Consider the following 24,092-nt stretch of genomic DNA (forward strand, 5'->3'; position numbering starts at 1 on the left):
GGAATATTTTATACTTATGTATTTGTTGCCATTGCTCGATTTGAATTAAACACATTTAAAGATGCTCTGGGGGCACAGAGAGTGAAACATTACATTTGCAATGTTTCTTAGATCATGCAAATAAATATCATGTTCGCTGTTTTCCTTTGCGCTAATTATCTACGTTGAGTCGTGTCGAAAATAGAGGATTTTTCTTGTTCAGACTCTTGATCTTGTTGATCTAGGTCCAAAGTGTGCATGCAGAAAAAGCAGTAAACTTTTATGGTTTTCCTCCAGAACACTTAACATTTTGTGCATTGAAAACACTACTTCAGGGCACGTTGTAATCTTAAGGATAATTAAGAAAAAAGACAAAAACTAACTTGTTGGTCGTCTCAGTGCCGGATAAACTGGGCTTGTAGCAGGCACGAAATGCGCATCTTTTTCTTCAGGTGGAGCCCGGCGGGTGGATAGAATTGAAGAAGGTCGGGGTAGGGAAGAGCGCTTCTCTGGACTCCTCATTGCAGCATCCTGCAGAGAGCAAATTGTGTTATTACCATCTAAATCCTGTGTATATGCTTCTTTCCAAAGCAGTGACCTGAGAAAGGGAAAAAAATTCCATGCATTTGCAAATCAACTCTAGAATTATTCAACTGAAGAAAAATTGCCTATTCAAGTTATTCTCCGAGAATAAATAATTCCTCAAATTGGAAATTCTCCTTCAAACCTCACACGTAATACATTGAGATTTCAAGGTGTTATTAGCTCTCTCAGTTCCAGCTAGTTCAAAACACACTACTAAGGAGGAACTAGTGAATTCCACAGTACAGTAAATTTCTGAAAGTTCGCATATTCGCAAGGACCTGAATCGAAGAAAGTAAAAGGAACGGATTTCTGTTTAGTGCCATGCAGTGCTACCAGAATTCTTAAATAATTTTGCAGATAGTTTCCTGTTAGTTCAGCAGAGATTACAGATATTCGTATCATATACATATGGCAACATATTTTACTGCACTTCTTGAAACACATTGAATCTTCCACTTTAAACAAAACGCCTTCAGCAAAATTTCAACAAAATTAAACCATTAAAATATTTAAAATATTAAAATATTAAAAATGTGTATATTTTAAAAGGAAAAAAAAACCTATTTTCGACCAAGAATTATTATTAATCAGTTTCGTGATGTAATCAAAACAAATTCAGATCTCTTTGCCCTCTTCCTTGTTCAGAGATTTGCAAATAACATATTTTCAAGCAACTGCTACTACAGGCTACTAATTGTTTTACCAAAATATCTTTTGAAAAATCTGCTGTAAAGGATCCCTAGTTTCAGAATAACAGGAAACCTCATGGTGCAGGAGGGGCTATTTGGCCTGACATGCATAAGACAACTGAAAGAGTTATTTGGCATAATCTTATCTTCCAGCTTGATCTGGAGCCACATAGGTTATACCAACTTCATTGCATAGTCAAGTTAAAAAATATGAGGTTTTCTGCCTTTGCCACCCTTTCAGGCAGTGGGTTTCAGATTCGCACCACTCATTGAAGTAGAAAAAAGGATCACAACACATCTAACTCTTCCACCAATTATTTCTATACCCCTCATTGTTGGTTTCTCTGCTAATTAAAATAGATCATTCCTATCCAATTTATCTTGACCTCTAAGTTTTATTCATCTCAAGTAAATATCTTTTCAGCTTCCTGCGTTCAAGAATATTAAACTCAAGTGTGTTTAAACTTCCTTCACAGCTAAAGTTCGCCAAACCTGACAACACCCTTGGAAATTTCCTTTATATTTTCTCTCTAATGCAATGATCAGTCTGTACACTTTACTTTAATTGTAGTTTAACTGGTGCTCCATACTGGTTTAGCATGAATCCATTATGCTAGACACTCCCTGCACTTACATTCTATATCTTACCTAATAAAAGAAGCTTTCCATTTTATTTGTTTCAGACATTTAAAGTCTGCTATCCCTTCATTTTCGCTCTATATCCACAAAATATATGTTCTTGCTACTACTAACTGATGACCAAATCCAAAGGAAATAAAGATATTTGAATATATACACATGCACAAACACATACATAATACGTATAAATAAAACAATATACTTATATGTTAATCAATTATTCCATGATTTGTCTATCAGGTGATGACCATTTAATTGGTACATGTCAAAGTTAAATTTCTTTTCTGGTTCTGAAGAAAAAAATGTAGCCACTAAATGACTTCCAAAATCTATCTTGTTCCGATGGTATACGGAGAATTAAGAGTAATGGACTCCAGGTAAATCTGCATTCCAGCAGGATTTGAAATATCTCTGCACTGTACTGAAAAATGTATTGATAAAGGAATGTTTACCTAAAGCAGTTATCAATTTTCTTCAATGTGTTTGCTAGAAAAGTGATGTTACTGGTATTCCTATAATTATAAACCATTGAGAGGGAGGTTCAATGAGATTCTCTCAAAAACCTAGCTTACAAAACCATAAAATGGATTTAATTGCTTATTTTATTGTATAGCACAGCCAGTTAGTTTTCACAAAAATAGAAATAAACAAATTATCACTGCAGATATTCATGAAATAATACTTAATAAATTTCGATTACAGAATGGTTAAAACTCAGGAGGCCATTCAACTCATTAGTCTGAGCCAGTTCTCCACAGGCGCAATTTACCTTAGTCCACTCTCCTTTCTTTGCCTCATACATTGTTATTTAGAAAGAATGAATGTACAATGTAATTCCCTCTTGAATGCCTTGAATAAACCAGCCTCCACCACACTCAGAGGAAGTGCATTCAAAATCCTAGACACTTTTTGAAAAGATTTTTTCCTCATGTTCATGTTGCCATTGCTTCATTTGGCAATTACCTTGAAACTGTGCCCACTTGATCTCAATCCTATCACCAATGGGAACATTTTTTTGCTTATCTACCGACATAATTCCTCGGCCCTGAGGTGATTGTCCTTGATGTTTTGTGCGGGTTCTCTAATGCCTCCACATGATCTTGAAAGGGTGGTGCCAGAACTAAATGCAACAGTATAGATTGAATCAGTTTCTACATAAGTTTCGCATAACTTTCTTGGTTTTATGCTCAATGATCCTATGACCTAGAATGTTTTGTACTTTAACATCTGCTCTGTCAATGTCTCCTACCACCTTCAATGATTTATGCACATATACGTGCTAGTCCCTCACTCCTCTGCCTCCTTTAAAATAGCACCTTTTAGCTTATATTGGCTCGCCTATGTTCTCCCTATCCAAATAAATCACTTCACACTTCTCTGCATTGAGTACATTTGCCATTTGTACACCTATTCCATCAGCCTATGTTCTTTGAAGTTCTGCACTGTCTGTTCACAGTTCACAATGCATCCACGCTTCAAATCATCTTCAAAGATTCAACATTTTAGCATGGGTGTTAACCATTTTTAAATAACCTAAGTGGTATCTGCATTAAGTCAGGAACTCTATTTTATTTGCTATCACCAAAAGCAAAATTTTAGATCAATAAGTTACCTAGAAGATATGACACCCTCTTATGACTGAATTAGAACAGAGTACACCTTTTTGAAGGCAGCAAATAATTTCTTCACTAAACATTTCCCGCCCATATGGCATCACTTTTTTTTAAATTTATGCAACACCTGTGTACCTATCCATTTCTGTTAAGTTAGTGTAAAGACTTTCCTTCATTAATTTACATAATCTACATCAGCGGGGGAATCTGTCGCATTAAATGAGAGCTTGAGTACAAATGTCACAAAAATGCAAAACATATTTGTTATTTTAATTGAGTGGAAAATAGCAACTTTTTTTATTAATTGTTAAACCCATGTATGTAGATAAAACAGCTGGCTGAATACTAAAAATGTAACAATCTTAATATTTCAACGTATTTTAACAGTGACAGATAACAATAAAGAAGTGAATTAAATTAGCATTGCTGCATTTCCATTCTAAGTTGTAATATTCAAATGTAAGAAATAAGACCACTGATACGGACCATTTCTTCATCTTACCTTTCTTACGGGTTGCTCAGTCAATGAATCCCTACGGCCAGCAGACGAGGGTCGTGTGGGATAATAATCTAGGTCAATAAAGGCTTTTCTAGCAGCAGAACAAGTAGAATTGGGTCTTTCAGGGAGGAGGGAAGATAATTTTGAGGTAGGAATCTTTGTTAGTGCAGATGAATTCTTTTCATGAGAAAATATAAAGTAAATTAGAAAAAAAAAGATAAGACAATGAACATAAAATGGATCAAAATACTGAAATACATTAACTTAAATGACTAACATGAAAATGCATGCCCTAATATTCTAATGAATTCATCTAGACACATTGCAAATAATAACCACTTTAAAAGGTTCTGAGATTATTCTGTAACCTCAACTAATCATTTTTGATAATTGAAGAGCACAAATTGTTTTGTAGAATTTGATGAACTATACAGAAAGTGATACAATTTTAACACTACTGTCTATTTCTATAATTACCAAGGTTTGAGAGATCCATTTTTACAAACTGTTATAGTAAGGATGGCTATTTTATAAGTTATCTTCAGAAGCACTTTTGTTGTATAATCTGCTCAAAAAAATCAATACAATAACAAATGTTATGGCAGAGCACATACTGAAATTGTTTTCTACTTTTTCAAATTTAGAAATTTTCCCAATTTTGGGTGAATTAATAAATGTAATGTATTATAAGGAAGCACTTTTCTTTTGTATAATATGCTCATGCTGTGTGCATGTTTTATGATCTAATGCTGTTATGAATGGAGATTTTAATTTTATAGTTTATTACTATGAGCTGCCAAATGCTCGGATTTCTTTAAACAATACACCATAATGGTGAGTTATTAATGGCTATTATATGGCAATACTTCTGTATCCTGTTACTAACAATTTATCACACTGAGTAAACAGTGAACACAACAATTGTTATTATAGTGAGTTAACATATGTTAGGAAAGCATACCATTCTTTTGCACTAAAAGAAATGATGTGTGGATTCTCCAAATCAAAATGGAAAAAAAAACACAAACATTAAATGTATGATGTAATTTTCTTCAGTTCCTTCACTGACAGAGAACAGCACTCAAGATAAGTGCTTGAAAAAATATTTAAAACCTTAAAAAAAAAATGCAACATCCTGTCTCCAGAATTTTACATTAAAATGCCTTAAAGACATTTTATTTTGCTTGCTTTGTCATTTATTACTCTGATTTCATGAGAAATAATTTTAATGCATGATCATCAATTCTATTTTAAAAAGCCTTTGATAGGAGATGAAAACTAAGTCAATTTAACCACCTGGTTCATCATGGGCCAAACAAGGTACCCCTAACTTGTCCTAACCTCCTCGTATGCAGCCTCACAATGTTTTGAGTCCTCACTGTTGGAGAACAGGTACAAAGAAACTCTGAATGAGCAGCATGGTCAACATTGCAATTCATCATATAACACACCAGTGCATTGCCATAATTTTCACGATCACTGCATTCACATTTCATCAGATGGTGATTCCACTAGTTTGGGGTTTAGAAATTCAGCAGCTGATAATATCATGTGTGTAACTCAAACATGGTAGGCCTTACGGCACCAACCTGCTAACAGTTTCACCAGCTGTCATCCCAAACTTCTGCCATCAACAATGCAACACAATTCAGGTTGGCAGATTAACAGTTATGCACAAAGCGTGGTAACCCTAGATCTTCTCGACCCTAACACAGTTTTCAAGTACCAAAATAAAAACAAAGTTGCTGGAAAAGCTCAGCAGGTCTGGCAGCATCTGTGGAAGAGAAAACAAGAGTTAACGTTTTGGGTGCGGTGACCCTTCGTCAAAACCCTTTCAAGTACCAGTTTCTTTCATCAATTGCGTCAGCCACAAACCTGTGGTTAGGTCTTCAGTAGCCATGTAATTCTGCAATGGGACTAATTCTAGGTCCAGGTCCCCAGGACACATAATTAGCATTTCTTAAAATGTTAGAAAATTACCATTATAAAAAATGATGCAAGTTCTTAAAAGCCTTTTCCCATCGGCATTCAAACAAACTAAAACACTGCTTGCGAACTCCAACATGATAATTTGCAATGATTTAAATTCCCAGATTTATTTTAAATTGTAGGAAAACTTTACCAGCTTTCACTCAGGAAATACCTACTCCTGGAACAGTTTGATTGACAGGACATCTGGATTTTCAGTTTCAATAGTCATTATTGTTTGCATTTCCCAGGATTTGTTATTACAGCCGAGTTCTTTACGAGTGCTTGGCTGAGTTTCAAAAGCTCCCGAATCACTTACTTGGGAAGCAGGTCACGTATTCATTTTGATTTTCGATTTTAAGAGATTAGTAAAGTGTTAGCTGTCTTTGATATGGTTAGTGAAATCGATCTTTATTTAAGCAACAGACTGATCACGAGGGAACTTAATTATTTTTAAGATTTAGTTTAATGCATGTAAGATTTTCTCAGCACAAGATATTTCTGAGTCAGACCTCTAGTAGATGTTAAAACTTCATCACCATCATTTCAAAGATAAGGTTTCGGATGTCTGTCCACTAGGGAGAATATATTGAGATGGGGGTAGCATGAGAAGATGAGGCAACATGGAGGTACCATGTGGAATATGAGAATAGTGAAGACAGAGTTTCAGAGCTAGACAACCAACACTAAAATTGTGCTGATGTCTCAGTAATTGGAGACATGTATTTTAGCGTTCTGACTTGACTATCCATCTGTTTCCATTGTCCCCTCAACCTTGCCTTAGGCCTCCTGCTTTGTCATCACTAAGAATGGAGATACTCATGGACTCTTAACTAATTGTCCGCCAAAGACCAGGACTAGATGATTGATCATCATTTGGCAGAAATGCAGAGACCTTTGCTCTGAGCTATTGGCTGTAGGATTGTTCAGTTCTTTATACAGAATGCAGCTTCTCAATGCACTTAGTCTTGCTTTGCAGATTCACCAGGTTAAAATGTACAAACTTATGAAATGGAAGTGATAGACAATACAGTCCCTCAAACCAGCTCCACTGTTCAATACAATCATGACTGATTGCTGCTCAATTCCATTTTCACATCTGCTCCCAATAATTCTTTGTTCCCGGAAAAATCAGTCTGTCTCAACTTTAAACATATTCAATGGTGGAGCTTCTACAACTCTTATCGAAAATTCAAAAGAGACAACCCTTTGTGTGAAGAAATCCTCCTCATATTAGCTCTATGGGATCAGGCTCCCATCCTGAGTCTCTGTCCCAGATTCCCCACTTGGGGAAATGACACACAACTTTCTACTTTTGTCAAGCTTCTTTACAATCTCCTGTGCTTCACTGAGATCACTTCCCATTCTTTGAAATTCCAGAGAGTATAGACCCTATTCACTCAGCCTGTCGTCATACAACAATCCTCATATCCCAGTAATCAATTGAGTGAAGCTTCATAGTACCACCTTCAATACAAATAAAGCCTTCCTAAAATATGGAGACCAAAACTGCATATTGTATTCCAGAAGTGATCTCACCAAAGCTCTGCAAAATTATATTTGCCACTTTCTTTTATGGTGTGCCTGTGTGCTAATTTTCCGTATTCCTCGACAGCACACCCAAGTCTCTCTGAACATTAGCATTTAGTAGTGTTAGAAGTGTTTAAAAACGTTAAATCTTTTTAAATGTTCTGATTTTCTGATCATACTACTGAAACAAATAACTTAATTTCCCATATTATATCCAACTGTCAACTTGTTGTCCATTCATTACACTTGTTCATATTTCATTGCAACTTTATGTACTCACAGCTTCCATACCTATTGAACTTCACAAGGTCAGCAAACATTGACACAATGGATCTGTCTCTTCTTTTAAATCATTAATATAGATTATAAATAGCTGAGGAACAAGCACATGCCACACTTCATAAGTTACAGCCTGTCAACCTGAAAATGCTGTTGTTCCCTATTCTCTACTTCCTGCCCCTTAAAGAATCCTTATTCAATGCTAAGCTGAGCAAGTGGTGCAATGTAGGCATGTCGGGCTCGTAATACACAGGTCAATGCATTCGAGAATATATGAACTGATTCATTTTGACAGAAGGAATATAGAATATGAACCAAATGGCATTTTTCCAAACAGCGTGCAAGGACAGAGAGACACCCTGGGGATTCAGCGGCAGTGGCAAGATCTTATGAGAAAGTAGTGAATAAATTAGATGGGTTCTTGGGCTCCATAAATAGAGGTACTGAGTACAAGAAAAGGGAGTTTTCCCCTAAACCTGTAGCAAGCTCTGGTTAGGCTACAACTCAAGTATCGCATCCGGTTCTGCTCATCACATTTTTGGAAGAGTGTGAGAACCCTCAGAGAGAACAGAAGACATGTACTATAATGCTTCCAGTAGCGAAAAAACCGAGCTACAAGATTATGTTGGAACAGTTGTGTTGGTTCTCCTCGGAGCAATAAAGATGGATAGGAGATTTGATTGAGGTGTACAAGACTACAATAAGTTTAGACCAGGAGGGGCACCCATTTGGACAATGAGGAGATGAGTTGGAATGGATCAGAACTTTAAGTGTTTGCAGGTTGGTGGTGGTGGTGGTGGTTGTGGGGGCGGTGAAGAGGGAGGGGTGGAGTTAGCGGCCATGTTACACCTTGAGATTTTCTCCAATGGACCTAGATGGCCAGTTAAGTCAGGATGCTCACTGCACACCTCAGCAAACTAGGCAAAGGGTACCTGATGGTCTAGGCACTTAGCCTAGGCCTCTCGTGCTGCCAGGTAAATGGCAGCAGCAGGATGGCATCTTTAAATGGACAATACATTGTGGGTACCCAAAGCTACCACCCACCACTGGTATAACTGCGGTGGTGGGAAGGTGCTGACAGGTCACCTGTGAGATTAAACATGCCCACTCACCTTCAAATTGTTGGCAGGGTGCGTCAAACTCAGCCAAGTATTTCAGCCAAGAGACTATGCTCAAAGCTATGTGTTCTTGTCTTGTATATTAACATTTTGTATAGCACTTTTTTTGAATGCCTTTGGAAAATCCAGGTGAATTCCCCTTTAGCTACTACTTAATTGCACTCTCAAACCTCATATATGCGAAACTTCATTTCTCTTGTGAAATCATGCTGACTTTGTCTAATCAAAATGTGACTTTTGATTTGTTAACACTATCTGATTAACTGGTCTGTAATGATCTAAATTGTTTCTCCTCCATTCTTGAATAGTGGCGTTACATTCATAAACTTTCAACTCACTGCTACCGTTCTAGAATGGAGAGAATTTTCGGAAATCATGATTTGTACAACCATTATCATTGCAGCTAACTCTTTTAAAACCTTAGAGTGACGGCTGCCAAGTCCTGGTCATTTTGTGGCTGTTAGCTCCTTACATTTCTCCAGTGCATCTTCTCTGTTGATGTTACTCAACCGAAGCCGCTATCTCTTACTAGCTCCATTATACCCCAAAAAAGCAGCAAGAAAGACCAAAGTAAAGGGAAAACATCAACTGTAAGACAGGCGTGCGCAAATTTGGTTAGCAAGTAGATGCTGATCATATCAAGGTGGGGGGGGGAATGCAACTACAGCTTGTGTATGGTAGGGTCTCCCTGCGAGCCCGCTTGTGTGGTTGCCACTGCAGCGTTTTTACGTAGCTTGTCCCCTGCACTGTTTGGTCGAACCTCACTTGGCCCTCCCCGGGTAACAACAGTGGACGAGAGTACCTTTGTCTTATCTGGCTGGTGGACCTACTTACGGACTATCTGAACGGGGCTAGCACGGTGGTTCCCTCGGTCAGACGTACAGGTCTTACTCGATCCTCTGCTGGCGATTACAACCAGAGAAAAGCTGTCGAACCCACGTGGGTCAATGCGCTGCGCTTTAGTGGTGCTATTAAAGAAATAGTACGGTTGACACTAGTCTTCCTATATCTCGTTGGGCCGGGGACCAGATTAAAAAACCGCCCCGCAAGTTTGCTAGTGGTGGTAGCTTGCGCAAAGCGTAGTAGCCACAAGATTAGGACATCAGTCTCAACAGACGGACAGTTTGAGGCCCATTATTCCTCACCCTGTTTTCGTCCCCAGTTTCAAGTTAAAGGGGTCAGAAGGTAGAGGAGATGATGAGAAGGATCTAGCTGTAGAGACAGCCAATGCTTTAGCTCAATCTTTTGGTGAGATTACAACACAAGTTTTCTACAACAGTAATTTTAGAAATATGGGCAACAAAGTATCAGAGCATGGAGATACATCTGGTAATTTTAAGGTCGTCGAACCACCCAAGATGGAATGTATGGAGGTAATACTTCAGTATCCTGTTGACATGTTCTTTTATGATAAGTGTCAGCTTACATGTCCCACAATGGGGGCATTTCGTTTGCATGTTAAGAAAGTACATGGTGTTAAAGTAATTCGCACAAGTTGCGTGAAGAGTGTAAGATTTGTTGAATATCATTCTATAGCCTGCCATTGCCTGAAATGTAAAGGAGAGTAAAAGAGATGTTAACGTGGTTTTTGAATGTTCAATGTGAGAGTTAAAATTTAATACGAGGATTGATTGGGGACAACATGAAAGACATAAATATGTGGGGTTAAGGAATCAGAAATAGATAGAAAATTGTAGGATGAAGAAAGAGGAGACAAATGTTAGGTAGAAGGAAGGGGATTTGGTCAAGAGAAGAGATTAAATTGTTGATACAGTTGGAAGAAGTATATAAAGGAGATAAATAAATTAATAAAAAGATAGCGAGCATGATAAATTCTAAGGCACCAAAACAAATTTCCGATAAGTAGAGCTCTTCTTAAGAATAGGGATAAGGGAAAGGTTGTAATTGTGTCTGGGGATTCACAGGAAGATATGCTGGATGTAGGGATTGATGGTAAGGATATGTTAGATCAGAGATATGTACAAGGGACACAGGGTAGAGTTGACTCTCGGGAGTTAACAAAGTACACTATTGAGGAATTGTTGGATAAAGCAGAGGAATATCTTAGTGCTAAAGAGGATCAGGAAGTTTTTAACTTGGCTGATTCCATTGCAGGGAGATTATTGAGGGGGAAAGGGAAGGAGCGGGCTGGTAATAATAGTGATGAAGGTAATAGATCTAGAAAAGAGGACGGTGACCAGCAAGAAAATAATAGAGTGAAATGAAAAGGAAATGGGGCTCAAAGATGGTTTGCAAAAAGGAAATCAAATTTTCGTGCAAGCCAGGTGTTATACAAGACAAATAGGCAACAGCTTGCACGGGAATTGATGGGAGTGCCTCCCAGTTGTTTATGCCCCCATAAGTAAGGGAGAGTTGTTCTTAGTATTTGAGGAGAAACTTTCAGTGTCTAATGATAAGGCAAATATTACTAGATTTGTACCCTACAGGGGTGATAGACAATTTTAATTGTCTGATGGACTCGGTTGGTAGCAGAGAGGTAGGTGGCTATTGGGGAGGCAGACTCGAAAACGGCTGCAGGTCCTGATGGATGGGGATTGAGGGACGTTCAAGAGATCCATCAGAAGGACGTCACTTGTCTCCCACGTTTGTTTACCGTATGGATCAGGACAGGTATGATCCCAGATGTTTTGAAGATTAGTAGGATAGTGTTATTACTAAAGTCGGACAACACAAATTTTGAAAGACATCGACAACTGGCGACCTATTACCACTGGTCCTATTCTGCTATGCATCTTCACTCGAATTTTGGCGAGGAGGCTTAGTAGAGTAGTGAAATTAAATCAGAGGCAAAAAGGCTTCCTGATAGGATCATCGGGATGTAATGAGAATACAGTGATTCTTCAGAATATCATAAAGGTAGCAAAGAAGCTGGAGTGGATTTGGCCATTGTCTTTGTCGATGTGGCGAAAGCGTTCGACTCAGTAGGGTATAAATTGCTTTCCAGGGTGTTAGAAAGAGCGCGCCTATCGAAGGACTTCATTAGAATGATTATGAATTTATATACGAATGACTCGACCATGGTGGAAGGAAATAGATATAAAACGGACCCTATAGAAGTAAGACATGGTGTAAAACAAGGGAATCCTTCATCTCCTAAATTGTTTAACATTGCCATGGATCCTTTGATAGGCATGTTGGAGGAAACTGGATCTGGAATAATGACGGATCTAGAGGGAGAGCCTCTCCATTGTATGGTGTTGGCATTCGCGGATGACATAGCACTCTTAAGTGGATCTCACCTCAGGATGATTAAGAATTTGAAGATCGTACAACGTTTCTGTGATAACACTAGTCGCATGATTAATGTTAAGACCACCAAAGGTTCCTACTTTGAATGCAAAGGTAAAACATTTTTATACAATTGTTTAAAGGAATGGAAGCTCGGGGTGGGGCAGCAGGGTTCAATATATTACCCCAGGTGAGCTAGAAAAGCATATAGGTGCGCCAGTCAATCCGTGGACAGGAATACGATTGGCCGAATGGGAGAAAACGCTTAAGGTATGGGCAGAAATCTGAGAAGATCAGCTCTTTGACCGATGCAGAAAGTCGAAATTTTTCGAACTTACTTTATCCCCAGCTTACACTATCATTTGGTTCTGGCCGAGGCGTCTCAAAATATTTTGTGTAGTTTGGACTCTTTTATCCAAGGTATTATTAAAGAGATTTTACATCTACCTTGTTGTATATCAAATGGGGTATTATATGCTCATAGTAGGGACGGTGGTTTAGGGATTCCACATTTGGAGATCAGGTCCTGATTGCCATTTTGAAAAAAATGCATGGCACTGGAAACGTTGGATAGATGAGGCCATTCACGCATCGTTTCGGTTTTGTGGGGAAAGGAACATGAACGCGATCGTGGAACTAACAAAACTGAAAGTCATGCGAGAAATTTGGTCACCAGGACAGGTGGGTATGGAGCTCGAGAAAGATATGGGAGCTGAGGAAAAAAAGAGAATTGGTAACTAGGCTGAACTCGAATTATAAATGATTGGAGAGGGATAGAATGGCTTAGGTAGATGGCCTCACACTGCCAAGGATTAGGCATGCACTACTTTAGAAATGATAAGAAATGAAATGCATGGATCAAAATGGCAACGATCATGAAAACATCAAAGGTAATTAATACCTTGCTAGTGTGATGTAATATATATCCAACTAGAACAACGATAACTCACGGAAGAACTCTCTGTATTTAAACATGCTGGAGATGTGATGCAACATTAGAGACACTCCCACATATTTCTGGATGGTGTCCAGCTGTGAAAAATGCATGAATTAAAAGGCATAGTAAGATTATGGAGAGATTATTTCAATTCATGGGGAAGTCCGGTGGGAAGACTTTGGTGGAATTTCGGCTAAAGGACGAAGCAGGGAAATTGTGGAAACCGGATCTGATTTTCCAGAAAGATTCGGTGGTTATTGTGGTCAATGTAACAGTGAAATTTGGAAAAGGCTTGAGTTGAGAAGACGGCCAAGTATAGGCACCTGCCGGATGGAATTAGAGAATTAACGAAGGGCGATATACCGAAGTTTTATGGTTTTGTAATGGGTGCAAAAGGCAAATGGGCGACAACAAATAATAAATTAACGGGAAGTCTCGGGATTCGGAGGTTTCGATCTTTCGCCTAAGACCTATCTAGGTTAATGCCTCATTAACTCTGAAACTGTTGCAAATCTCCAGTGACTGCTGAGAGAGTTGATAGACTCCAATAGCTCTGATATAGTTTTCATGCTTGCATATTTTATATTGTTTTAATGGTTTTAGAATTCTATTATACGTATATTTTAGACCTTAGTATATTTTGTTTTTTTTTAAATCTTTTAGAATTTTATATTGTGTTTTAATTAATAAAGTTGTTTAGTTTTAGTCACTTGTAAGGGTGGTGGGTAAGGGTGTTTTCGTAATAAATTTTCACACAGGCACATCAGATGATGTTATCAGGGTTTATATGCTAATCAACAGGTTGTGTAACCCCACTCATAGTTCCTGCACATGGTGTTCTGCTGTAGAATAGGAAGACCCATTCCCTTTTTGTAAGATCTAGTTGGTTTAGCTATATAGAGGGTTTTAACGGCACGTCGACAAGCGACGTTAAAACTCGGAAAGGGCACTGTCTTTTTACAGTGTTTTTAATAGTATATTCCTTTTGGCTGCTCCCAGCAAGCAAGGCACTGACTATATCCAACCAGCCAGCCTTGCCCGCAAAATTCAAAACTGTCCAATATTAGATGTGGTTTCATGATCGGACCTCATTTGGTACATAAGTCGCATATACAAATAATTATGCTGACAGTGAATTTAGGATTGTCAGTCAAAGTCGCAGTGTCGACTTGAAATTACTTTTAATACTACAGAGGGTACTGTTCTTTGCAGACAGAAAGAGCATGTGTACTCACTGCACCTATTTCAACTCGACAAGACATGTGACAGCCATTCTCTGGTCAAGGTATTGCCTTGAGAAAGGAACCAACATCAGTCCAACATCAACCAACATAAACCACCTGCATGGTGTAAATTTAGACAACGCATGGCAGTTAATTTCAGTCATCATCTAGCATTCTCCATGGCAACTCCATTAAAACTCATAGATAGCAAGAACTGCAGATGCTGGAGTCAGAGATTATGTCAGGTTATGTCGGATCAAGGAGGTGGGGATGAGGAGGAGGCTTGGACATGGGATGAGGCTGGGGGTTGGAGAGAATTTAAAACTGGTAAATTCCACGTTTAGGCCATTAGGCTGTAGGCTCTAGAGGCATATTCTGCCTCAGGAGCCTACAGCCCGATGGCCTAAACATGGAATTTACCAGTTTTAAAATCTCCTCACCCCCAGTCTCTTCCCATGTCCAACCCTCCCTCTCATCCCTGCTCCCTTGACCTGTCCCATCTTCTCTCCCACCTATCTGCCCCACCCACCTCACTGACCAATCCCAACCACTCCCTACCTGCATTCATCCATCACCATCACACCTACCTTCCCCGCCCCACCCCTCCTCTCTCTATTTATTTCCCAGCTTCCTTCCCCTTCCCCCTCCCCATTTCTGAAGAAGGGTCCCGACCCGAAACATCAGCTTTCCTGCTCCTCTGATGCCGCCTGGCCTGCTGTGTTCTTGCAGCTCCAAACCGTGTTGCCTTTAAAACTCATAGTCCATTTGCCAACCAATCAGCAGTCTCCTCTTGGACAGTACAAAATGCAGCTTTCCCTTTTTGTTGGTATTTTGTGTCAACTGTCCTAATGCATGCTAGATAAAAGCCTCCACAAAATATGTTTTTTCAGCAATAAAGTTTTATACTACCGAAGAATTATTGAAATAGTTATTGCAAAAAAGATCTTTTATGATGAGACTACCAACTTAACCTACTTATCGCACAATACCAAACCTAAGATAGCTTTACTCCTAATTTGTTTCACAACATGTTCTTAGAAATGATCACAAACCCATTCAAAGAGTTCATCTTTTAGAAACTTTTGCCAAATTAATTTAAACCTGTACACAATTTCCTCGAAAGTATTTTATTGTCTTTGCTCTAAGTTCCAAATAATTCTTGCTTAATTCCCCCTGTAATGGTATTTATACTGGTTGGGCCTAAAAGCTACTTACATGAACTTTCTCATCCTTTTTATTACTAATCTCCACGCATTATGCTTCTACTTCCCGAGTCTGTGATGGTCCTTGCATAATCCTCTACTGCGAGGACCATTCCTCCTCCTATTCCATTCTTTTTGTCTTTCTGCAATGTTATGTCCGCTGAAGTACTTATTACCAATTATGGTACTGTTCCCAAAGGCTAGAGAGCTGAAATCATACTCAAAGACAAAAGAGATAGAGTGAAACGGAGGCTGACACAAAGATGGGAGTAACAAATTCTGTTTGGCAATAAAGAGATAATAACAATATTTGAGGATTGTACAGAAAGAAAATAATCATAAAATAAGACACAAATACTGGAAAATAAACAAAAAACAATGATAAACATAAAATGAAGTCAAGACACGGACAAGAAGAGAGGGGTTTCTTTTGATTGTGAGGTGATTAACCAACAATATTTTCAGAATTTCAATGCTGAAATTCTAACAACCCATACCATAAAGTATAAACCTGTATTGAAAAGATTAATTCATTATGTTGTGATAGGCAGAGTGTGAATAGTTTTGAACGATTTTATGCATAATATTTTGGTATATCCAGATTTCTCAAAATCCATACTTTTTTGAAGCATATTACTCTATATCTATTCTGTAAAAGTTTAGAGAAATGACAAACATTGCCTCGATCAGAGAATTCAATGCAAAATTCACAAATTAAACATTTTACAGTTTTTTTCTCTCTTATCCAATCTGCATTTCATATGCAAAAACAGAAACTGCCAGAAAAACTCAGCAAGTCTGGCAGCATCTGTGGAGAGAAAGCAGAGTTAACGTTTTGGGTCCAGTGACCTTCCTTCATAATATTTGTTCTTCAGTGTTCACGTTTGGTGAAATGCACTAAAATTCAGAGAAGTGTCGTCACTGGGGCCGAAACATTAACTCTGCTTTTTCGCCCCCCACCCTCCACAGATGTTGTCAGACCTGCTGAGTTTTCCAGCAATTTCTATTTTTGTTTGAGTTCTACCATCAAAAGTTTTGTTTTTTCCTGTATTTCATAAGATCTGATTGTTGATTTAATTGATATATAATGTGACGTAGCCTTTAGCTAATCAATAGAGACCAAGTCCTTCCAGTTGAGTTTGTGAGCTTGAGCAGAACACTTTGTCTAAGCAGTTGTATATCACATCACACCCTAAAACTATGAACAAGAAAACTCTCAAAGCCAAATTAAAAGGCAGAATGCACGCAAAAACTAAAAGTTATTTTCTGAAGATCTACCATGTGTGAAGATAATATTGAACAGTTTAAGAATTGGTTTGGCTTTGACATTACAAATGTTTCCAGAAAAGTAATTTCTTTAAAATTAAAAAAAACAATGAAATCTTCAAACGCTGCAGAAGTTGTTGCACCATCCATACCACAGGATGTAGTTATCGGGTAATTTACTTACTGTCATTCTCTCCTTGGGTTGCTTAGCAACAGAGAATTTCTGGTCTATAACATAGGCACCTTCAACACTTCCAGAAGCTGGGTAAAAAGAATATTAATATTAGAATACAACATTGTACTTTTTTGTGACAATCAAATAGAAATCAAAATGCGAATGTAAGCAGAAGACTTAAAATTAGTGTTGCCATAAGGGATGGGAAGCAACTAATGAAATACAAATTACCTAAACTGACAAATAAAAAAGCTCAGTGGGGAAGGAATCTTTGTGGGGCTTTTTTTTAAAATAAATTATTTCTTAAAAATATACAAATGAAAAACATAAATTGCAAGTCAAGCAAGTTACACCTGAATACCTCTAAACACAAGAGAAATTAATATGAATGGATATCATGATGCAGGCTGCAACACTTTCCCACCAGCACACAGCAATTTATGCAAACTTTCACAATAAGAATTATGCCACCACTTCAAGGTTAGGACCATGGTACTTGCAAGCTTGTGCGTGACAAGCATGTGTGATCATGACTGCTGTAGAAAAGAAAAAAATGAAAGCACTGAATACAGATAAACTTGCAACAGCTCAGTGGCTGAAAAAAGGAGTAGTGCAGGACACAAGCCAGTCTAGCAATGAAGTCCATGTTTGCCAGCCACATTGCAGGGTTCACACAGTCACCTGTCTGCTTCCGCTTAGTACAAGGTACGTGAGTTGGTCTATGATATCTTACAGCTGGTTTTAAAATGATTTTCCTGGAAGGAGAGCGGGTCTGAATTTCTGATTTTTTAGTAAGTTCAGACTTCTTATAGGCTGTTAGAGGAAAAAAAAGCAAATATTATGAGGACAGGAACAATGTGGTAGGTCAGGTGGAATGATCAATATCCACTTTTAATTTAAGAAATTAATCAGGAAGAATTTAGGAAATTAGATATTACGACTTCTTGTTATTGTTTATTGTTATCTAAAATTTCTACAGTCAAATTTCTCAGCAAACATAACATTATTACATGGGCACAGTACAACCACCTCACATCACAAAAATGCAACAAGAAAACATAAAATGCTTCGTTTGTATGAACCTTTTCTCCTTTTCTTGTCTTCTTTGGAGACTGTAATGATATCTTTTTTAATTATTTTTCTCTCAGGCGTGGAAACTCTGTTTTTCCCAGTTTTTAACACCTTGCCTTTCCTATGTTTGTCTGAAGACAGGCTGATGAATTCCTTCTCTGCCTTTTCCTGTTTAGTAACAGCAGCTGGTTGTGTTAGAATGATACTCTCTTCATCTGCAGAATTAAAGTGCAAGAAATCACTAATAGCAACAGGGCTCAAATACAGGAAAAAGAAAATTCAAGTTCCTTTTTAAAAATTAAGTAACATTAAATAATATAATATAATGTAGTGCAATACTTATTTATTTTACTTTTAAGAGATTTTTATAATTTAGTCATAGCTGATAGCTATTAAGGCTTTATAGGCACCTTGAGTATCCATCCAGAGGCTGTCTGTATCCATTACAGATTCATCAATGCTCTCGTCCTCTTTCAAGTCTGTAGGGATTTCAATTTTTTCCGGGATCAGTGCAATTTGGACAACTTTTGCAGGGGACTCATAAATCTGTCCTTCTGTTGACCGGGTTTGTTCACTAGGGGTAAAAACATCCTCAACATCACCATCATCGGGCATGGCAAACCTCACATTATGACCTACGTCCTTTCCTCCTTCTAGTGTGGTCTGAACAACTGTAATAATGTCATCTTCTACTGTAATGACAGATTCCACAATTCCCCTCTCCTCTTCAGTTTCTTCTACGGGGATGTTTTCAGATGCTTCATAGTCACCGGGGTCTTCATGTAGAACAATTTCTGGCACAGGAACGTCAAATAACAAATTGGGCTTGACTTCCTCTTTCATGGTTTTCTGGGCTTCAGCTGGTTCTTGCACTGGAACAGCTTCAAGGACTTGCTGACCACCGGATTCTGCTTTAGAAACTTCACTTGGTGCAGGTCCAGTTTTGCTTTCCATGGTTTCCTCAGCTGGGGCTATTACGCACTCAGCAACAATGTTGGATAAACCAGGCATCACAACATCTTTCACTCCCTTCTCAGTTTGAATAATTCCTTGCACAGGAGGGGATTTTTCAATTACTTTGTGATCATAATGCATAATTTCTATATCACCACTTGGTGCAATATTGTTACTGGGAAGACAGGGCTTGGTATCGAGCTCCCTAATATTATTAGATTGAATTGTTTCTGGAGCAGGGCCAACCTTTTCAGTTACCTGATCAATTTGCTCCATTTCAAAACCTACTTCAGGTACTGTATCCTCACTAGGCAAAGTAGGCTCAGTGGAAACTATCGTCGTTTCTGAAAGTGGAGTGATTTCTTGAATAGGAGCAGTTTTCTCAGATATATTTTGACCGGCAGCCTCCAGTTTTACACCGGTTTCCAATATGTCAGCCTTAGTGAGTGGACTAGATTTGGATTCCACAGTCTCTTGAAGTTGAGGAGGCTCTTGAGTAGATGCAGTTTTCTCAGGCCCTTTCTGAGAAACAGATTCTGCCACAATCTCCTCAGCGGGCAATGTGGGCCTGGATGCATCTTCTGGGATATTCTTAGGTTGAACTGAGTCTTGAATAGGAGTAATTTGCTTGAAAATTGTGTGATCTATGCTGTCTATTTCTATATCTACATCTAGCACATTATCCTGCCTGGGCAAAGTAGGCCTTGGCTTATCTTCCAAGACTTTCTTGGGTCGAGCTTGTTCTTGAACCGAGACACTTTTCTCGGACGGTTGGTGATCGGTAGTTTTAAGTTTGAAACTCCCTTGTGGCACAGTAACGTCGCTGGGCAAAATGTGCCTTGGTTCATCTTCCATGGTTAATTGAAGATGTTCCTGAGGAGAAGCCTCTTTCTCAGACGGTTTGTTTTCAACAAATCCGGTTTTCAAAGATGTTTCCAATACTGCTACATTGCTAGGTAGATCAGACAAATCATTAGATTTATTGGCATTTTCGGTTTTATCATCTGGAAACTCAAGTGGAGAAATGTCTTTTGGAACTTTCTGAGTGTCAATGGTAATGGATATATTTTGAGTGCTAGATTCTCTCTGGGCATGGTCATCAGGTAAATGATCTAGTTCAGACACTAACTTGGTAACTTGGTTTGAAACACTTAACGAAACCGTTTCATCAGTCTTGACTTCGGACTGTGCTTCCAAAATAGTAGCAATTTTTAATTCCCTGTCTTCTGATAAGGTATTAATTCTAAAATGGGAATCTTCTTTCTGCTTATTTACATCTATTTGCTTTCTAATACTTTCCTCATCTATAGTTTGAGAAGCAGCACGGATTTGATGAAGGAAAATGCTGCCATCCTCCAGCGGACTTTTAACTTCCTCAGGAGTTGGTAAGGGAGCAGAGTATTCAAAAACACAGTAGCCCATTTCCTCTGCTTGATTAACATTTTTAATAATCGATTTGATGCTTTCGGTTAAAGCCTCTGAGCCAGAAGCTACATTTTTGGTGGCAGATTCGCAGGGCATGGATGCTCTTCGAACTATTTCGATTTCTGTACCTTCTGAGCTCAGTCTTGTTCTAGTAACTCCTAAATCCAACATTTCAGGCAGGTCAGGAACCACAACAGTGTCATTTTTGTAATCATCTTTCAAAGTACTGGGGTAAGCATATTGAGAGTCTAATTGCAGGCTTTCCGCGGCTGATTTCTCTTTAGCAACAGATACAGTTTTATCCTTTTCCACTTCGACAGGAAAATAAATTTGCTTCTCCTCAGCAGGTGTAGTTACTGGAAAGAACTCTGCTGACTCCTCTAAACTCATCCCTCTGGTACAGGCTAGAATGTCAGAAGCCAAGGGAGACAGAGATTCTGGGGGACCTTGGCTCTCTGTTTCCACCTCCAGTGTTATTGAATCCAAAGATGCTTCAGGTAAATTCAACACCAGCTTTTGTAGTTCTTTATCAATATTTGCATCAGCACTAGAATAAGTTTGTTGAGATATTGCTGTGGGGCGCTCCTCTTTGGCCAAATGGCTCAGCTGAATAGGTAAATGAGTTTCATTTTCCACAGTGGATTTAGCTTCAACAGGCAGCGCTTTAGCCTGTACATCAACAGGCACAGATGTCTGCGCAAGTGTGCTATAATGAATTCCTTCGGCTGATACATCATTTTCAACTTTGTGGGCATCCACTTCCGATTTTTCATGTGGGCCCTTCGAGAATTGTGGCACCACGTGAGGAAGTCTTGAATTGTTTTCATCTGTAATGGTCATTTCATAATAACCATCTTCAGGTGGTTTGGTACCATTTTCCCCATCATCTTTCAGAACAAATGTTTCAAAATATTTTGACATGTCTGGTTGATCCTCCTCTATCTTGACTTTTGAGCCCACATTAAAGGACTCAAATTGTTTATTTTGCACCGTTAGACTAGTGAAGCTTTGGGAATTTTTATCAGAATAAACATTTGAATCCAATAATGGCTTCACATTTTGTGGTTCCGTTTCTTTCTCTTTAACTTTCTCTTGTTGAATGCTTTTTTCTTCAGTTTTCTTGGGTGTATCACCAACTTTTTTGATATTTGAATCCATACTACATGGCTCTTGTTTTATCCTCTCAAGCATAGAGTCTTGACTTAAAAGGGCATCACTTGTAATGGGATGCATGCCACATTGTACATTTAGATTAGATTCCTCCACATACGACTGGGCAGTCACAGCATCAGGCAACTGATAAACTTCTGCTACCTCAAGGTTGGCTTCAATTTCTTTAAATAGAAGATTAGTTGGTTGTTGTTCAGACACTTGTTTAGAGTATTCAGTTTGTAATAACTCTGTCGTACTGTACATTGTCTCTACTGTTGGTTTTCCATTCAAATGTTCTAAATGATGTTCTGCAGTATCTGTAGAGCTGTATTCAACACATTCCGATCTGTCCTCTGGCATTGAAAATACATCCGCTATATTTTCAACCAGCTTTATTGTATCTGGCGTATCTTTTCTTTTATCACTAGAACCTTCTAAAGCTACAGGTTTGTCTTCAATTGCACTGTGCGCAATTACAGGTAATTTGTCTATATGCAATTCCTCGTGTACTTGTTGCTTTTCCTGGAGCACGATTTGCACTTTGCTTTCAGGGACTGAAGTGTCGGTTGCGGCCAAGTCTATTTTTGCCTCTAGAGGAGGTAACACATAATTATCGTCTGCTACTGTTACTCCTGTAACTGATTGCTCTTTTTGTGAAGTAACTTCACTGTCCTTCAGTGAATCTTTTGCAGAAGCTATTTCAATATTTGGGGAAATAGCCTTTTGTTTACAGATATCTGTATCTGCAATCCCTGTACTGGGCTGTTTTGATGAATCTGGAGTTTCAAAACTATCAAGAGATTGTTCACTTTGAACTGAAACAGATTTGCCAGGCAGTGCTTCTGCCAGACTGTTTTGTGGTTTCATGATTTCATCTGTTTTCTTGGCAGAACCTGACTGCATATGGATAGCTTTATTCTCTGCTGCCACCACGGAGATGCATTCATCTTCACAAACACTGGACTGCAGTGAATTTGCATGATGGCTAGTTGCGGTTTCAACATTAGAAGCCGCTAAGTCTTCTCGACGTGGCTCAGTCTTGAATGAAACAGGAACAGGTTCTGTTTGCAAAACAGCTGAAGTTAAATCCTGCTTCTTGGAATCGGCTTCCTCCGCTGTTTGGATGGCGTCATCATTATATTTTTCCAGTGTCAAAAAAGGTGGCAGGTCAGATTTTTGCTGTTCAGGAATATTCTTATCTTTGAACTCTGTCACTGACACTTCTTGCAACGACGATCTTTCTCCACAAGTAACAGAGGATTCTCCACTTGTTGACAGCTTGTCCATCTTCGTGGCTGTAAGCAAATCTAAAGTAGTTTGTTGCATGCATATAGTTAACTGTTACTAATAGGGAAAACCATTCTATTTCATATATTCCTGCCCCCAGTCAAAAGGGTGTGTGTTGAATAAAAATGACAAGTGCAAATTTGTTCAACTCTGCAGCAAAACATTCAGCATTGGTGAAAACAGACTGAATATAGTATTGGGCCTAAACTGTTACTAAGCTGCAACTGATTCTCAGACTTGCTTAGTTATACTTAAAAGAAAACTACATTTTTAAGATAAGTTAGCAATACATTAATTCGGAAGAAAAGATACACAAACCAACCGCTAAAACTTCTAAAATTTAAAATTCCGTGTTATTTTATTCTGTAAGATGAAAACAAAACTATACTGTATTAGTTGATCAGTGATTTATCTCAAGAATAAAAAGCATGTTTGTTTCTCTATTTATCTTTCCAGATGCATCTCTTTGCTTTCTTAGAAAATGGATGAATATATATAATGAAGCTTTTTTGACTTTCCCTCATTGTCTTTCTTTTTAAAATATGTGTATGTGGCTGTCTTATACTCTACATTGTTTGCCATATTTCTATTGCTGACTGATTTTTTTTTGTGTGAATGTCTCTTTACCTCCATTTCCATTTTTAAAACCTGCTCTTTACACCACTTATAATCTTGTTTAAATTTTATAATCGGTTTTTCATCTCTTTGGGAGACGCAGATGCATTATAATTCTAGTCAGATAAATTCTTTGGTGTCTTCCTTGACACAGAAAGGGTGTGGGTTATGGAGTTCAAGGGCAGAGGAGAAGGTATGCAAGGGTTGTGCTTCTACACCAGGATATATACTCTATCAACATGCTTGCCACATAAGTCTTTATATAGCTAAACACATTATCCTCTCAATAATTTTAGCACAATCCTATTTATGTCTCCAACTGTACACTTAATTAAAAAAACAGCTTCTCACTAACACCATTTTCATTCTTAACCAGCTGATCTTCTTAAAAACAGAAGTGATTAATTAATGGTAAGCACTTGCCATTGCCCGAATAAAATAATAAATGCAAGATGCCAGCACCAAAACACGAAGCAAAACAATCTCTTTTCAAAATAATCCCAGAGATAAGCTTAAAAATACAGAAATGCAACTTAAAAAAGCTTCGAATCATGAATAAGTCTACGAATTAGAAAGCAAGTGAATCAACTCTAAAATAATTAATACACATTAGCAATGTAGCTGGCAAACATTTAGG

At 38.2% G+C, this 24,092-nt stretch overlaps 1 protein-coding gene across 5 annotated transcripts in view; it reads right to left on the reverse strand.

Moving 5' to 3' along the window:
• LOC109934900 (microtubule-associated protein 2-like) overlaps positions 1–24,092 on the reverse strand; it is a 240,988-nt gene that overhangs the window by 20,434 nt on the left and 196,462 nt on the right. For 4 of the 5 annotated variants that reach the window (XM_048599358.1, XM_048599355.1, XM_048599356.1 and 1 more), the window contains 6 exons: positions 18,433–22,848; positions 18,034–18,237; positions 17,633–17,764; positions 16,961–17,037; positions 4,008–4,181; positions 363–510 (listed from right to left, as the gene is read on the reverse strand). In XM_048599358.1, the coding sequence (XP_048455315.1) occupies positions 363–510; positions 4,008–4,181; positions 16,961–17,037; positions 17,633–17,764; positions 18,034–18,237; positions 18,433–22,848 (5,151 nt within the window). The remainder of the gene's footprint in view (positions 1–362; positions 511–4,007; positions 4,182–16,960; positions 17,038–17,632; positions 17,765–18,033; positions 18,238–18,432; positions 22,849–24,092) is intronic. The other variant, XM_048599359.1, reaches the window with a different exon arrangement.

This window comes from Rhincodon typus, chromosome 7, assembly GCF_021869965.1.
Source record: "Rhincodon typus isolate 14 chromosome 7, sRhiTyp1.1, whole genome shotgun sequence".
Classification (NCBI taxonomy): Eukaryota; Metazoa; Chordata; class Chondrichthyes; order Orectolobiformes; family Rhincodontidae; genus Rhincodon; species Rhincodon typus.